Here is an 18,216-nt window from a genome sequence, read left to right on the forward strand (position 1 = left end):
CCTTTCATGGAATAGTAGTAGTATAGTAGTAGTTAGTTTTTTCCATTAAGTATATTATAGATCATTGATAGATATAGTCGTCTTGCCGGTAATTATGTACATAGAATATATATTACATATATAATTGTCAGACATTATAGAACATAAATACCGAAAATTTATATATATAATACTTCTTCTTGTTGTTGTAGACCGCAGTAATCTGCCAATGAAATTTCTTTCGAAGATGCTGAACGGCACTTAGTTGTCGAATTTGACGAGTGACTCCTGGGCATAGACCAGGTCTTATAATAATTCTTCTTCTTGTTTGCGAGTCAATGAAATGCGAGTCGATGTTTAATACTACCTGTGATCACTTGATCACATAAATGTTTCATTCAAATATGATAATGAGTTATACTACTTCAGTAATAATTACTTAATCATAAGCATTTTATTCGTTAATCCATTAAGTAAGAGTCGCCGTTGCTTCATTTAGCAAATGTTTATATTTATTTTCATATTTTTATAATATATTATTTAAATATAATGATTGCGGATCACGCTATATATCATGCAAAGTTTCATTGTTCAGTCACATGATATTTCTCTCCGCTCAAGGGCAATTTAGTATTAATATTTCATTTTTTCACAAGTGAAGTTAATTATAAAAAAATGTAATAAAATATGTTAATAACTATTTTCACCTTTCATTTATTTACTTGTTCCATTTTTACTTAATTATTGTGTTGTAAATTAACACTAAATATACATTCATACTCAATTACTTAAGTTAATTTAGCGATCAAGTCAAAGAACTATTCCAAAATAAGACATTTATTATTCAACCTTACATTCAATTATCTCTCTGATATAATAGATGAACTAAAAGTCATTAAGTTTCTAACATACTTTGATATATATATATATTTAATAATATCAGTATAATTGTTTTAACAAAACAATATATTGTAAAGTGCAATCTGGTTTGTTAGTTTTCAATCTAAATTAATAAACTCAGGAACGCTTCCGAAACGGTTGAAATTATAAAAACTAATTAAACCTTACTTATCGTTCACTAAAAATCATATAAAAATAAATTAAAGCAAAAAATATTTATAATAAATATTCGTATATTATTAGATATATATATATATACATATAGATATATATCTGTTAATGTGATTGCAGCTAATATTGCTTCATAACTTATTCATTAGCCAATTTTATAATAGTATTAAATAATTATATATATATAATATATATATATAATATGACGTTAGATCCTGACAATAATTAAAATAAATGCAATAAATAATAAAATACAGATTATATCTTTCATATTATAGAGTTAATGCAATATAGTCAATGCAAGTCACTTACTATCTATTAATAAAATATTTAAAAGTTTCTCATGGGTGTTGTAAAGGGGGTCTAAGTGGTGCTGTTACTTTCAGCAAATGTAAAATTGAATATTGAAAACAGGTCGTTTAGGTTTATTACCCCTTTAACTTTGTTTAATTGTTGGCAAAGATATATTGCCTATATAGACACTTACTTACTTAGTTGGCCAATAGAGACGTAAGTCGTCCTTTAGCCGCGCCCAGTAGCCTCTGCCAACCAGTCTGATCAGTGACTTGCTGCCGCCTATCAGTGATTTGCTGATCTTTCCATCTAATATGTGGATATCCTCTAACACGATTTCTACCGGTGGGTAATGAATTTTCTACCATTCGCACGACATAATCAAATCAGCGAAGGATCTCAATAGTTATGCGTTTAACCATATGAATGTAGAGATATGTCTTATACAATTCATCGTCCCATCTAATTCGATATTCGTTGCTAACGCATTAGGGACCCTAGATCTTCCGAAGAATTTTTCTCTCAAGTGCTCCTAACGCTTTTTTAATATAGTTGATAATTGTTAAAGCTTCTACAACACACAGTAGGACAGGCGTGATACGAGGCTTGTAGAACCTGATTTTTGTATGTCGAGAGAGGATCTTAAATCTCTCTTAACTCAAAGTGACATCTGTTGGTAAGAGTAATCCCTTTATTGAGTCTCTAGATTGACTTCATTTGTAGTGTTAACATTGATTCTAAATATACAAAGTTTTTCAGAACTTTCAAGTAAACTTACTTACGTGCGTCCAAAGACGCTCAGAAAATAAAGATTCTCGATTTGAACTCGATGATTTATTTGGTTTTTTTAATATCATATATAGTCAATGGATCTTTCTTTATTCTTTAATAGGAACAACTTGTTTTTTTTTTGACAAATTTTACAAAGCGACTTTACAAAATATTTTTTTTTTGTAAAAAATCTTTTTTTCTTGTAATTTTTTTTAAAACCACTGCGGCCCCCATGACCTGCCAGTTTATGACTACGCCTATATATGGCTACTTAGAGGTGTGTCTTTTGTTGCTCTGCACAACATAAATGCACACCGCACGATCAGATAAAAACAACTTGTTTCAATAACAATTAAGTCAACCATTTAGCATAAAATTAAGTTAATTATTAATTACAAAATAATTACTTATACGAAAACAATATAGTAATTACAAATTATTGAATAAATAAATTTTTTTTGTCTCCATGCTTAGGTCAATATCTTGGCAACAACTTCTCTGGAGAAACGTTTGCGTGCAATTGAAAAAACACTCGACTATATAGCGGTTATGTTAAGGCGATCTCAGCAAGATTGTGATGTTGTTGTAGTGCAACAACAGCAACACCAACAGCAACAGCATCAACAGCACCAGCAGCAACAACAGCAACACCAATGTGAGAATGCATTGACGCACGCCTGTCAGAATGATGAATGTTTTCAACGCACAACCAATGCAAGTGTTGGTGTGGTTGAAAATGCAACAGATGCAGCAGCAATAGATGCAACTACAGCTGTCTTAAGTCCTAGGACTGATACACATAATCACGACAGCACAAATAAAGAAATGCAACATAATTGATAATATATGCTGGAACAATCTGATATGGAAAAAACATGGAGCATTGCGTGGATGAAATGTAAACATGAATTTGCTCACTAGCACATCCGTTGCTAATGTACCAACTACTGTCAAACTCAAAGCTTTAAAAGTAAATCAACACAACTTCAATAAAATCAAAAATAATTATCTATTAAAAATAAAACTAAAAACAGACTAAAATATCCTTAAAAGGGATTTGAAGAAAATCTGTTGTCCTGTTCTAAACTGTTAAATGTGTGTTCGTCTCGTTCGTGTCTCTCGTAGTGTTGCAAACTTTTAGTTTCTAAGAAATTAGCCATGTAAGAAAGAAACAAATAGTAAACATACAAAACAACTACAAACAATTCATATGCATTTCTAAAACATAATTCTAGCTTTAACTATAATTGAATTAAGTATTTAATAATTAAATTAAGTAATTATATGTGTAATTTATAGTTAATGTATGGTAACATTTATTTAGTCGTAATTACAATAATTAATTAATTAAAGTCAATGTAATTGTATTTGTATTTGTAACTGAAATGTAGTTGTATGTATTTGTGTGTGTTTAGCAGTTCAACTGTAATTGTAGTTATTCTTCTATTTATTATGATAGAGTACATATACACATATACATTTATACTATATACTATACTATATAAAACTATATATATATATAAATATACATATTGTATTTTTTTATTTGTAACTAGCGAAACGGTCAAAAATTTTATGTCAAAAGTGTTATCTAGGGGCCAAAACTTAGCTGAACCAGTTTAACCAATTTAGACACTTAATCTCTCATCAAAGTACACATAATGTATAATGTTTATATATACAAATATTATTTATATGTTTTTAAATTAGTTTTCTTAAATATGTGTCATGATATGTAAATTAAAAAAAAATAAAAATAAAAATGTTAAATGTGAAATTGTATGTATTTAGTGTGAATTATGCAAATGCAATTATGTATAATTATATATAGTTTATGTATCTAATAACTTCTAAAGTCACATAGATATAAAATTGTAATCTCTATGTGTTAACTGTAAGTAATCTATTATACTATAATACCTATTTATCTCAATTGTTAAGTTCATTTGCCTCAATTCTATCACTTTTAATTATAATTATTCTTAAATATTTAATATTAAAATTTTGTAAATTGTAATTTTTTATACTTATTACATATATGTATGAATATACTATATGTATATAAAATATATATGATGTACACTATGGAGATGTATAATGTTAATTTTTCTTTATACCATAAGTTCTTAAAAAAAAATTTATTACTTATATCTTATTCCAATCTATATTTTAACGCATTCCAAAATAAAGTCTTTTAAGATGGAGCAAACAATGTAGGAATAGAATAAAGTAATTTCAAATTATTAATTTTATTTATATCTATATGCATTTTATTATTTTTACTTTTTCATTAAGAATTTATTTTTATAATTGTATACTTCGTTTTTCATATTTTTGTTTTATTATTACTATGTACTTGGTCTATAGTCCGTCAAAAAATATTAGAAATAATAAAAAAGTAATAAGAATATATTAAGAAAATAAAAAAATAATTCAATAATTACTTTCTTGAATTCTTTCAATTATTATTTATTTTTTAGTTTTTGATTTAGTTAATTATTTTTTTGAATTTTATTTCAATATCTTAATTTATTTATAATATTTTTTAAATCTTTAAAGTTTTCTCTTTATTATTTTTAATAATTTTTTTATTATTTCAAATGTTTTTCTTTAACAACTTATATATATTATTCTATACGTATATCATTTCTTATTGATATATTATCAAAAGATATATATCAGATATGCATGATATATATTAAAAGATATTTTATATTTAATTATTGAGTTTTTATTGGTTTGAATTATATTTAAATATATGAATTTATTTTTTAATATATTTTTTATTAACTTTAATATATATTTTATTTTAAATTTTGGTTTATTATTTTTAAAATATTTTTTATTTATAATTTTCTTTTATAGTATTTCTATTTTGTAATTTATATCTGAAGCATTGTACTACTATTTTTTATATTATGTTAACATTATTTTAATATTCAAAATATTACAGACTTTTTTTATGAAATTTCTCTTCTGTGTTTTTTCTTCAGTTTATTATTTAATATGTGGCAATTTTAGTGCTGTTAGCTGACTCTCTTTTATTATACTATGAATTACTTTTACTCTCTTTTCTTATTATAAAAATTATTCTTACTTTTTTGTTGTTTTATCTTTTACTTAATTCATATTTATATTTTAATTAGATCGAATTTGAGCACTAACTGCTTTCTTGAATTTAGTAAAAGGGCTTCTGTATAAACGCTATTAGTTCAAATCAGTGGAGCATTGACTGAGCATGATACTGAGCATTATTTTATACTTTCTTTTACTTAATAGTTTAAGTGCAGTAAACTTTTTTACTATTATATTCTAGAATTGCATTTGACTGAAATATAAAAATATTTGGAACCTAATTTTGAAATTAACACAATTTTAAAATTATAGTAAGTTTTTAATATTATTAAGTTGGGAGATATCGTACTGCAGTTTATTGATATATTTTAATCCTAACATTGTTTTAGATAATATCTTTGATTCCAATTTTCTCTTCAAATTACGTCAAACCTCTTTATTGAAAACAATAATTTATATAATGAATGTAGTTTCTGTTGTAAAAACGAGCGTTAAAAATCAATTTCATATGTCTTCAAATACAATTTGAGTGCAGTAAGCTGGTACTTGACTATTGTTTTTTTGGAACTTTATTTTAATGAAGTGTTAAAAGGTTTACAACACAGTTCTAATGTCTTAAGATTTTAGTAAACTATTAATATTTTTATTAAGTTGAGGTATTAAGTACCGCAATCTATGCTGCAATTTTTATGAATCAGGTTATATCTCTGATTCCGATTATTGAATAAGTCGAGCATTTTAATAATATTAAACATATTCAACTGATTTGTATTTCTTCATCCGATGAAAGACCTTCAGTTAGGTAATTATTCGTTTAAGCATAAATACCATTGTAGTTTTACGTGTATTTATATATAAAATAAATATTATTTTATTTTAAACCTTATTAGGAAATAACATCATTTTTTTACATATTTTAATATAAACTATAATTATAATAGTGATATTGTAGTTATGTTATTATAAATTCTTTTAATCATTAATTTTTTATTTAGTTATTGCAATATAGCTTTTATAGTCCAGTGGCTAACATACTCAGATTTAGCTTTAAAGGATTTATTTGTTTCATTGATGAAATAAAAATTTTTTCTATATTATTTTATTTGAGTAATAATTATAATTGAGAAAATGATATGAAAAGTATTGAAATCCCAGTAAATAGAACACAAATACATTAAGAACATACATTAAGATTGGATCAGAACAAATCTTTATTAGTGACGTACTTGTTAGATTATTATTATAACATTTTTTAATTAGATACCATAAATAATAAATTGCAATAAAATATACAGCTCCTGGGAAGAATTTTTATCATCTTCGCAATGAATATTCTGCGGGTTTGATAATATTTGATTAATTATAACAATTTTTCTACTGGTAAACAGTTTTCGTTTTCTTTTCTCTGTCAATAAGTACCAGATAATTGATTATTAATTAACTTATCAAGTACTTTATTATTAAATAAAAAAATTTGAACTTTTTGCCATTATTCCCACTTTTATATTTTTCTATAATTTTTTATTATAAGGTTTTATAAACATTTATTTATAAATGTTTATGTAATTTGCATTCTTAATTGATATGAATATCTAGCAAAATATAAATGAATATTTATGTGATATGCACTCTTAATTGGTCTAAATATCTACGGTAACTATCACTTAATGTATATTTATTATTCAAGCATACTATATGAATGAATATATAAATAAAAATTTAACTCAAACCTTGTCTATTTGGGTTTCTCTTCTCCTAGATTATAGATACTTCTAATGCATCACACGTCTTCGAGTTGAAATATTGTTAGTTCTATCAGCACTCATCCTTAACATATCCAAATATTACCTTTTATACTGCAATATATGAAGTTTCATATAAATTTGATATTTGTGGATACATCTGTTTCTTTAGATCTCACTTAAAAAAGAGTTTAAATTTTCAGATTCTAACTTTTAGATTCCGCAGTTTCACATACTCTTCTATCTAAAATAGATGTCTTGTCATAGGGTCAAATATTTTAATGAGATTCTGATGTACTTTGACAATTCTAATAGAATGTTTAGAATAATTAAACGACAAATTGCAAAAAAATATCAATTGCAAATTAGCTCATTATATATATATATATGTATGCATAATTCCAGATATTTGATAAAACTTACTAAACTATAATTATAGATAGTAGAGAAGATCAACTGATTACTTAGTTAGTTTTTTGAGAAAGTATTGCCATTATATTATATATCGGATGAGAAATGGAGTCATCAACATGTCTTGCTTATTGCTCAATAAATAGTTTATTTGCTAAAATAAAAAAATTATCTTAATAAGATTATATTTCAAATTTATTGTCTTTTAATGAAGTATTCTTTCCCATACATATTTTATTGAAGTATAAAATTGATTGATGAGCCTTTAACAGTAGGAAATAAACGATTACTACATAAATCAAATGAGAGATATTGCAGTAAAATATTCATCGATGAGATGAAACTTTTTCTTCTACTTCAGTCCAACTCAAACAATAATTATTTATTATTAATAATTTTATCAGCCAATTAAACTTTAATATTATATAAAAAAATTGAAAATAATTACATTGATTATTACTGACAACAATAAAGAAGCTCTTTTTAATTTACCATATATGTCAATTAAACCATATATAAATATATATAAAAACTGAAAGTGATTATTAAATAGTGAATTAAAACACATAAATTATTTTTATTAAATTAATATTTACAATATAAAATGTTTGTTCAGTTTTTTATTTTAAATTTTTTTTATTTTTTTGTTAATTTTGTTAACGCTGCATTCTTTCACCACATGTTTGCTTCACTTATTATTAAATAACGTATACTTCCTATTGCTTTTCTCAAATAATTATAAAAGAAATTATAAAAGTTTTATATATATAAAATAAAAAATAGTTAATTAATTAAAAGGTTTCTTGAATCATATATCTAAAGCATGAATTTGTAACAAAAAAAAAAAATTCTGATGTAAAGAATACTGTTTAAGGAAATAGTTTAAAATCAATTCATAATTCTTTTTGAAATATAAAATAAAAATAATTTTAATTCAAATTAAGCATAGTTATAAATTATTTTTTAATTATTTTTCAATTCAGTTTTACATACATGTAAATAATCAAAATCATAGTTCGAGATGTTGAGAAACGAAATTAATCTGCAAATATTAAGTGTGAGAAGTGCCAATAATTTATTTTTATACCTAAAATCCTTATGAAATATTGGTTCCAAAAATTGACTGCTTATATAAAAATACTTCTCAACCCAAAAAATGTTCAACATTTAAAGCTGGAACTGTATGACAATCTGCATCTTAAGTGTTATATATAAAAAAATACATTAAACAAACAAAACAAAAACAAAAATCGTTATTAATTTAAGAAACTTACCAAAACTAATTTTAAAATAAAATAAAATTATTGAACTATATTAAATAACTATTTACTTTAGTAATTTTAATGTAAAATAGTAAATACATAATAACTTTTTAAGAAATAAATCTTTATTTGTTAAATCCCTAAACAAACAAAAAATAAAATTAAGTAAAGGAAACAAATTCCTTTATTAAATTAACATTGATAATAAAAATAAAAACAATTAAAATATTTAAACTTTTGCTCTTTTTTATTATTCATTTTAATATATTTAAATTATTGCATAAATATTTAAATTCGCATTCCTTTAATAAATATTTACTTATTTTAAATATTTTTATATTTACGTTTGTGAATTGTAATAAAAAACAATAAACAAACAAAAAAGTCTTATAAGAAAGTTTAATAAACAATTGCTATTCAATTTTTTATATATAAATGGCAAATAATAATCATCTTAACAACAAATAAATAAAAGAATACAATGAATGGTGGCAATCTTATTGATAAGAAAAATTTATTAAATAATTAAAAATTTTAAACTAAAATATGATATCATATACATTATAAATGAGTTTAACTTATACGAAAGGAAAGTAAATTTATATAACTTTTCTAATATAATAAAACAAAAATTATAAAAGAATTGTACTTTTTTTTTTAATTCATATTTAAATATTTTAAAATTATAAAGTTAATGAACATTTATTAAATTTAGACTCATTTGTAAAATATTTTATTGTTAATAAAGTTTTATATGACGATAAATTTTTTATAAGAAAAAGTTTAATATTTTTATATAAATAATGTACTGAATATATTTTATTATAATATTTTTGAATTTTTTACATAAATGGTTCATATATTATAGAAAAATTTTGCAAATTAAAGCATTGAACACCTTAATTATTTAAATTATTATTTATATAATAGGTTTGTTTTTTTTTTATTTTATTTTAACATACATATTTTAGTATACAGTAATTCATACTAATATATGAATATATTTAATTCTTAATTTTGAGTTCTAAAGTTTGATTAAAAAAATTTATTTGAACTATCTAATGCAAGTAATTTTATTTATTTATTTAACTTAATGGCATACAGAATCAAAATATTCAATATAATATTTTTTAAATTTACTGATTAAATACGTTTTAGGATTTTTAGATTTATTTTATTCTAATTTTCAATAAAAAACTCATTACAAAATTTTCTTTTATTAATTATATTCAAATATTAAAAAATATTAAAGAACTTGTCTTTTAAAAAATAAAATGTTTTTTAATTTTTTAAGCATAATAACTTTATATAATTATCTAAATTTTTATTATACGACATTATAACCAATTAATATTAAAATAAATTCAGTAATTGTATGTTATGTCAAAAGAATAAAAAATATTTATATTAAATAAGACAAATTCTTTAATATATATAATATAATATTTTCAAAAAAATATAAAGTACACATACATGGCATATTTAATACCATTAATATTTTTGAATTATATTATTTTTTATATTTTTAAATATTTATAAGATATGTCCTTATTTAATTAATATATCTTTGCCTTTTTTTTAAAAAGTCTTTTTTAAATCGACTTAAAATTGAAATTAAATTATTTTTTAATTTAAATAAAAAAAGAATGCTAGAAAGCTTTCAGTAAATAAAGTTTTATAGTTTAATTAAACTATTTTAATAAGTTTTTATTATAACAGTAATAAAATATGTTATATTAAAAATAAAAATTAGATAAATTTTTATGAAACTAACTTTTTTATTTATTTTTGATCATATATATAATAAAACAGTTTCGAAAGATTTTAAATGTTATTCATAATTAAGACTTATTAGTAAATTGTACGTATTTTTAATTAAATAATAAATGAAGTTCTAATTAATTGACAGTCAGTTTATAGGTTTTATAAAAATTAAATAAAATTTTATTATAAAAACTTTTTACAAACTTTTATAATGTATATAGTTTTACATCTTTATAATAAAAAATTCCAATATAAATGAAGGCAACATTTTTTCAAAATTTTTTAATTAAAATATTCTTTCAATTAAATTTTATTTATAGAAAATATAATTAATTTATTTAAAAAATCTAAATAAACCCAAAAATTTAAATACAAAAACAAACTTTCTTATGAGACATTTTTTATTTTAAACTTGAAATTATTTCTTACATGTTTTAATAAATGTATAACAAATTAATTATAAAATTAGTTTTTATATATAATAAATTTGAATGCTGTGAATAATTTAGATTTCAGTATTTTTGTTACTGAATAATGTTTAATTAATAATTTTTTTAGGTACATTAATTAATTTAAGTGAAACGTTCTCATTAATATGTTTTGTTTTATTAAAACTACATTTACATTTATAATTTAGCACTTAAAATGTCTTATAAATATTAAATATTATATTTATATTTGAAATATATTTAATTTTTGCTTAAATTTAAAAATTTCCTAATATAATAACAAACACTTACACATTATACGTACACACACAAATAATTTTTTTACTACATTATAATTTATAATAAATAATAAAAATTGTATCTTAAACAAAAAATAAAGTGTTTTATTTTGCTATAATATATATGTATATATAGGTACACAAAAAATTATTGCTCTTTTCTAAATAGAGATGAAGTCCTAATATGGCGCGCTTAAACGATCGCATCAATAATTAAGTAATACTCGTATTACTGTAGGCTTTCTAATTAAATAATTTTCATTAATTTTTTTTTTTTTTTTATTATTTTTCATTATTAATTCTCTATGGTATAGTATTTGCAATTACTTTAACCACAACATATGATTAGCAGCGATCTAGATGACACTAATTATTTAAAAAGCATTCAATAGATTGCCCTTTGATACATTCTATTTAGAGAGAGAACTTATGAAATCTGATTAAGAAAATTAAGTTCACCTCTCGCATTATAGACTTTACTAATGTGCTCAGTGATTTTCAAATTATTACTTAGGTATTTGAAAAAATGTAAATACTTTGTCATATTATTTAATATTTCAAATGGTATAAATAAACAGTTTTGCATTAAGTAATAGCAGTTACAATAAATATACTATAATACGATTGATATAGTATTAATTATTAATAAGGGAAATTAATTTTTTATTGTTATAATTTTACTCAGCGGATATGTTAATACTTTATGTTTATATATATATTACAAAAATATATATAGTATACTATATATATAATGTATATCTTTCTATTATAAAGAATATTTATGTGTCGCACATTTTTATTTTATTATTATCATGTTATTTGATTTCTAATAAAAAAGTAAAATAAAATGCTAATTTTTTATGCTGGGTTTGAATGAGGATGGCAAACGTTTTATTTGTATTCCGTCTTTCATTTTCTACAATAGAATGTTAAAAATTCTATAGTAGAGACATCAAATTTATTTAAGAACTTCAAAAAATTATTTTGATGTCTCTTCTAGAGAATGTTTAAAGTATATGTATACTAATATTGTTCAATATGAAAGAGGGCGTAAAACAATATTTGGGGAGCAATACTCATACAGGCCCTCTCGTATTAAAACATTCTGTTTGTTCTTTTTTTTTATAACTTCATTTCCGAATAGACACATCACTGCCTAAATGAACAGTGGTGCGTCTGTAAATCTATAGTACCATATGGGACTCACAACACCGAAGAAAGCAAAACTAGACAGTTTTCTAGACAGTTTTAGACTGTCAAGTATTAGAAAAAAGAAAGAAAACTTGTCATTGGCATGGTGATGATGTTTTAAGTATAATATCATCACTGGATGATGCTCATTTTTCACTTAGTGGATATATTAACAAATAAGAATATCACAGTAAAAGTTCACAAGTAACTATCAAAAGACCATTGTAGTCACGAATTCATAAAAAGTCATTGTACGGTTTAGCATACATGGGTCTCGAGTGTGATAGGCTCCTATATTTTTTAAAAAGACGAAATTGACACAAATTATTAGTGTTAATAGTTAAAGTCACATGATTATCAATTATTTTTGACGCGAAAGTGTCAGTGGATAACGCTGTATTGAACAAACTAAACAAAGATCTATAAAATGAACTGGCTTTAAATATTGTTATTTGATAAAATTTAGTTTTTCAGCTTTGGGATGAGCCTTGCGGTCCATCATCCACGGTTATCTGAGTCCTAATGTTGCCATCATACTCCTATCAACTGCCTGCCGATATTGTTGTTTTCCATGCAATTTGCCTTTCGTTCTTAAGCCTGCAGGTCAATGGGAATATAAGTACTTATCACCAGCACCACTGCATCAGAGATGGTGCGGTACGCTGGAGATATTCTCAAAGCTGCTGTTCGTTTCGCTGACGCTAGCTACTTTCTGCGATATTGTGCTTGTAGTACATCTGTCTATATCTTACTTTCACACAGTAGATTGGAGTTCACCGTCATCATAACCGGCTTTTAACATTAAAACTATTTGATTAAATAATATTATAGTTAAATTTTTACTTAATACTTAAAAATTATGAAAGTAGATATATGGAGCTAATATTTTCGAATCTAATAGTTATTTAGAATATGATTTATTTGATTCTTTTATATATAAATTATTTTCATTTTTGTGATATGTGCTTTTATTTGTTATTTTAACTTAGCAACATAATATTGTATTAATGGAAGAAACGTAAAATTATAGACAATTTCATTTTGCAATAAGCAAAAAATGCAGTTGACGTAATTTTGGGTCTTAAGTATTACATATTTTATACGGTTAATTCCATAAAACCTACTTGGATAATTTAACGATTTTATTAAATTTCTTATCGTGGCATTGTTAAAGCAAAAAATGTAAACAAAACCGATTGTCAGCAGTATTTGTGAATATCTTTTAAGCAGGAAAATCCGAAACGTCTTGCCGCAGGTCCCACAAAAAACTGCACAAAAAACTGCAAAAATGCACGAGCTCGTAATTTGAGATAATTTAAGTCTACGCGTTTAGCTTATATACGGTTTTTACATATATTAAATTGTACATATTGTATTGTAATATTAAATAACAATTTGTGGCTCTACTAATTTTGTAAAAATAATTAACTTAAATTACATATTTTTTTACTTTAACAGTAGACTAAATCATTATAGTAAATAAATTAATTATATTTTAAAGCAATTTATAATAGAGTATCTCATATATTATATATTTGATCTTCTGAGTTATTTTTTATTTGGTGTATTAAATCACTTTGCTTGGAATTAAGTATGAATAAATTGGGCTATTGATATGAATAACTTGTATGTAACAGAGCTATTTGAGGTGTTTCAGACTACTTTGCAATTATAAGGCGACACAATTCCGAACTTCATATTTTATGCATTCGACTTGGTTGATGATTTTAAGATGCATTCAAGACACCCATTAAAAATATTAGTAGGACTCTACTAGATTTTATAAGCAATAGTCGAAACTATTGCAGCATCAAACGATATGCGTTTGAATATATTTTTCCATATCTCTAGTAGTTTCCATCATAATGCCAGAAACATTGTTGATCGAATATCGGATGATTGTAAATAAAAAGCGAGTAGTAGCAGAAATTACCATATTTTTTCTGGCATAAATGCAATTCATTTCGACACAACAATAAAGAATAAATTTGAAATCATTTAATCGATGGTCGGTCACCGATCTCAAAGTAATACTATTGCTCTTATTTATCTTATTTATATTAATTTATTGTTTTTGTGAATTTCATAATATGTGCAGTGCAATTGTTTGAGAAAACATTAAAATCCACTGCTTACATAGTCATGACGGAAACTTCTACGAGTTTATTAAATTTAATACAAAATTTTATAGTGTTAGAATGCTAAATATATTAAGCGATTATTTTTTTAAATAAAATAATAACGAATGTAAACAAAAGCATCAAATACATTAGAAATTTTACTACTATCGGACAAGATACATTACGATTGAAATAAATTTTTATGCCTTGCTTTTTAAACCGGAATGTTTAGGCTTTAAAGACAGTTTTAACATAGTTTTGGGTTTGTCTGCAGAGTTTATATGAGGGTAATTGGCGAATCCTTATTCACTCCATCAACTCTCTACTACACGATTGCGCCTATGCTTCAACGGTGGCGAGTTTCAACAAGCGGTTCATTAGGATTATGCAAAACAAGATTATGTCTTAGGGATCGCTTTTTCACTGGCTTGGAAGAGATGACCATAGCAAACTTATCGGATCTCTTTAACTTCATCTGGAAAACCAAATGGTTTAGCAAGGATAACAAAAGTTAACAAATCGCCTATTCCGGCAAAATTTTTGAAGATATCACAATGGGCAATATATGCCTCCGAGTGGAAGTGCTGACAACTGTCAGCTTCGGTTCTTTCAGGAATTTTAGTAATTTAAAAATAATTTTTATCTTATTGAACATTCTTTAAACATTAATAATGAATATATGTAAATATAGGTCAGTAGTTACGGACTCTCATTTTGTGGACTGGAAAGGCTAAATAACCTTTCCTGTCAACCTGCTATTAAGAGCAAAACATTTATAAAAAATTTGATTCATATTAAAAACTCGATAGATATTAATGTTAGAAAAATTTAACTCAAGAGTTTTGAAGTGATACCTGCAGTGATACTTCAGGTTGATATCACCTGTACAATACCCAGATAGATTCCTTAGTCACAGTGAATCTTAATCTTAAGATTCCTTAATCTTCACAGTGAAAATATTGCAACTTGTATTCTATTTGCCAAGATGAGAAATTATTGCTTGTAGTTGGACAGTGACATTTCCCCATTTGCTCAAAACTTCACTTTTCTTTTCTATATCCACGGAAAGGCGCAGGTTAATTTAAATGGATGTTTGTCACTATTTTAGCCAGAAAATGATTCAATACATTGTTCTTGTGTATTTCATGTCAAAGGATCTATTCTAATACAACAATATAAGTTCTTTGACATATAAAGAAAATTTGTTGGAATTATATATCTTTTTCCAGGTAATCGTTAATGATTGCAAGGCCCGTAATGCTGTTTCATTGTATGAAAGTAAGTAAAATACAATTTTTTTATTTTCTCCTTTCATTTCCTTATGAAGACCTTCTATAACATTAATTTCAATGTTACGTATTTAAGTCAGAAAATTTTTTTAAATAGGCACACATAAGATTTGATTTCTTTAAAATTGAGTCATTCATAATTATCCTTCATATTTTCTTTTTTGAGTTCGGATATGTCTTGTAATCTCTAAGCACATAAACGTAAATTTATTTCTCAACTAGAATATTTTAAAAGGGGATGCCTCGCGATTTAATGTTTAGGAACACAGCTAGAAAGGCTTTTGTTGTATTATTTTATTGTATTTAAATTTTTGGCCATGATGCCAGCGATAATAAAGTGATTTTGCTTTTAGTGCAGAGGTCAATGTTCTATATACCCTTGTGGTATTTAGATCCTAAGTCTTCACAAAAACTCTTGAATAGGCACCTAATGCCGTTTGTGAGCTTGCAAACAATTTCTATAAAAAAAATATATTTATATATTTGAGCTGATATGGCTTGAAAAAGTATCAGAGGTAAAGTGATGAAATGTTTTGATAAGAATAATAATAATTGAATCATCAGGAAAATGCGGTTTTGTACAATGTAAGTATAACAAATATTTCTGCCTTCATCAATACCAATGGACTTAAACTAGGTCCATCACTACAAGTTAGAATTAAACTTGTAGTTAGATCAATAAAACGATCAATTTTGTGAGTTCAAATGGATTAAAAACATAAGCTTCAACTAGTAAGGTTGAGGTATACGCTGAGATATCATATTTATGGAGTACTTGTCCATAATACGATGCATATACGTATTACAAATATTTGAATCCATATTCGTTTATATTTTTTTAATAATTTGAAGTTAGATATTGCAATATGAATACTCCATACATGGTAAGGAAAATAAAACGTCTTATGAGATAATCCATTATGTTACAGGTCGTCCTTTTCGAAGCCAATTGAACTGCTTTCACTTCCACCAAAATTTGCACACCAATTTTATGTAGGTATATATAGCTTTAAGATTTATAACAAATCTTAAAAAAGATTCTCCCGAGAAATAGATTTAAGAACAACAACGATGTCATGTCCAAAATTAACATACATTATGAGGCTAAAAATAAATCTCTCTGCAAGAATATAAGAGATATGTTAAAGAACTGTTGGAAAGACTGTTTCACAGATGGCCCAATGTTTATGTCTTAAATACAGTAAGTTCCGAAACTTGAAGAATGATGATTTAAATTAATATATATTTCCAAATGTCAAATTGGAAAAAATTTAATCAGGATATTTTACAATATAAAATTCAAAATACTAAATTATTATAACACAATTGAATAAAAGCCTAAAACGAAATTTTATTTAAAAATAAAAAATATTTCATATCAAAGAAATCTATTTAATTAGATCTTGATTGATTGATATGTACTATCCCATTTTATATGTATGTGTTTTAAGATATTAGTTATCGGTTCAAGTTTTCAATAATATACAAATATTAGCAAAATTAAAAAATCTACAACATTTTGAACGAGCTGCTATGCAATTCTATTGCAAAAATGTCACTCATACGTCATGGTATCTACTTAAGGTACTTCACAATAATTTGCAATAATTCAATTCAATATGAAAATCAATCGAAACTTAGCGTAGTTTACTCATTGATATAGTACTTAAAACATGTCACTTTATAATATAAGTGAATTAGGTAAATGACTAAAGGAATTTAACAAAAAAAATTACTTGTCTAACCAATAAAAATCAATTTTAAAACTGATTCATTTTTTATATGATTATTTTGAAGTCATTGAAACTATCTTTTTACTGTACTCCTTTGGTCAAAAATTTGTGGCAAATCGGAGTGCCTAATTCCGTAGCTGCAGCTTCCGATCTGCTTTATTATTCATAAAGTAATATATTCGAAAAATGCTACTAATATTACTAAACAAATATAGTTGGATAGAAATTTATTGTAAATTCTGTCAAATAAATCCAATAATTGAATGAATTCGGATCACCTATTTATCAGTTATCGTATCATCTATTAATAAGTTTTTAAACATAAGTCAATTGTCGCGACAATAGCGCATATTAAATATGTGTATAGTAAATGCAAAATTAATGTCAGCCATCTACCTGTAGAATATAAGAAAATTTCAGTTCTACGTAACTATCTAGAGCCACATGAATGCTGCAGTACATGTTCTGAAGTTACCAACAATACAACAATACAACAAGTGTTCTGTATTTTTTTATGATGCACCTAACGTTGTTACTACTATAATACCAATTGATATCACAGCCAAAGAAGATGAATGTATTGGATATAATTTAAGCAGTATGTCAGCAATTGAAAAAAATCCATAAGTACATAAAAAGATCCCAAACATTTAACAATAGATCAAGAAAAATCTGATAAAATCTGTTAACACCTCACTAAAGTACCTTTGCAAATGTAAGTACGAATATCAACCAATTCTGTGTCTGAGTGATTTCATATCATTTGCAAGTATTACTTAAATGCACT

At 24.4% G+C, this 18,216-nt stretch overlaps 1 protein-coding gene across 2 annotated transcripts in view; it reads left to right on the forward strand.

The window, feature by feature from the left end:
- The window catches only part of LOC119667196 (LON peptidase N-terminal domain and RING finger protein 1), a 70,951-nt gene extending 67,116 nt beyond the window's left edge, over window positions 1-3,835 (forward strand). Inside the window, exons 6-7 of one of the 2 annotated variants that reach the window (XR_005251415.1) lie at window positions 2,590-3,085; window positions 3,672-3,835. Coding sequence is in view for 1 of the 2 variants with exons in the window: in XM_038076488.1 (XP_037932416.1) it covers window positions 2,590-2,955 (366 nt within the window). In the remaining variant the exon portion in view is untranslated. Of the gene's footprint in view, window positions 1-2,589; window positions 3,424-3,671 lie in introns of those variants that run through there. The other variant, XM_038076488.1, reaches the window with a different exon arrangement.
- The last annotated feature ends 14,381 nt before the right edge of the window (window positions 3,836-18,216 follow it).

Source organism: Teleopsis dalmanni, chromosome 1, assembly GCF_002237135.1.
Source record: "Teleopsis dalmanni isolate 2A chromosome 1, ASM223713v2, whole genome shotgun sequence".
NCBI classification, from domain to species: domain Eukaryota; kingdom Metazoa; phylum Arthropoda; class Insecta; order Diptera; family Diopsidae; genus Teleopsis; species Teleopsis dalmanni.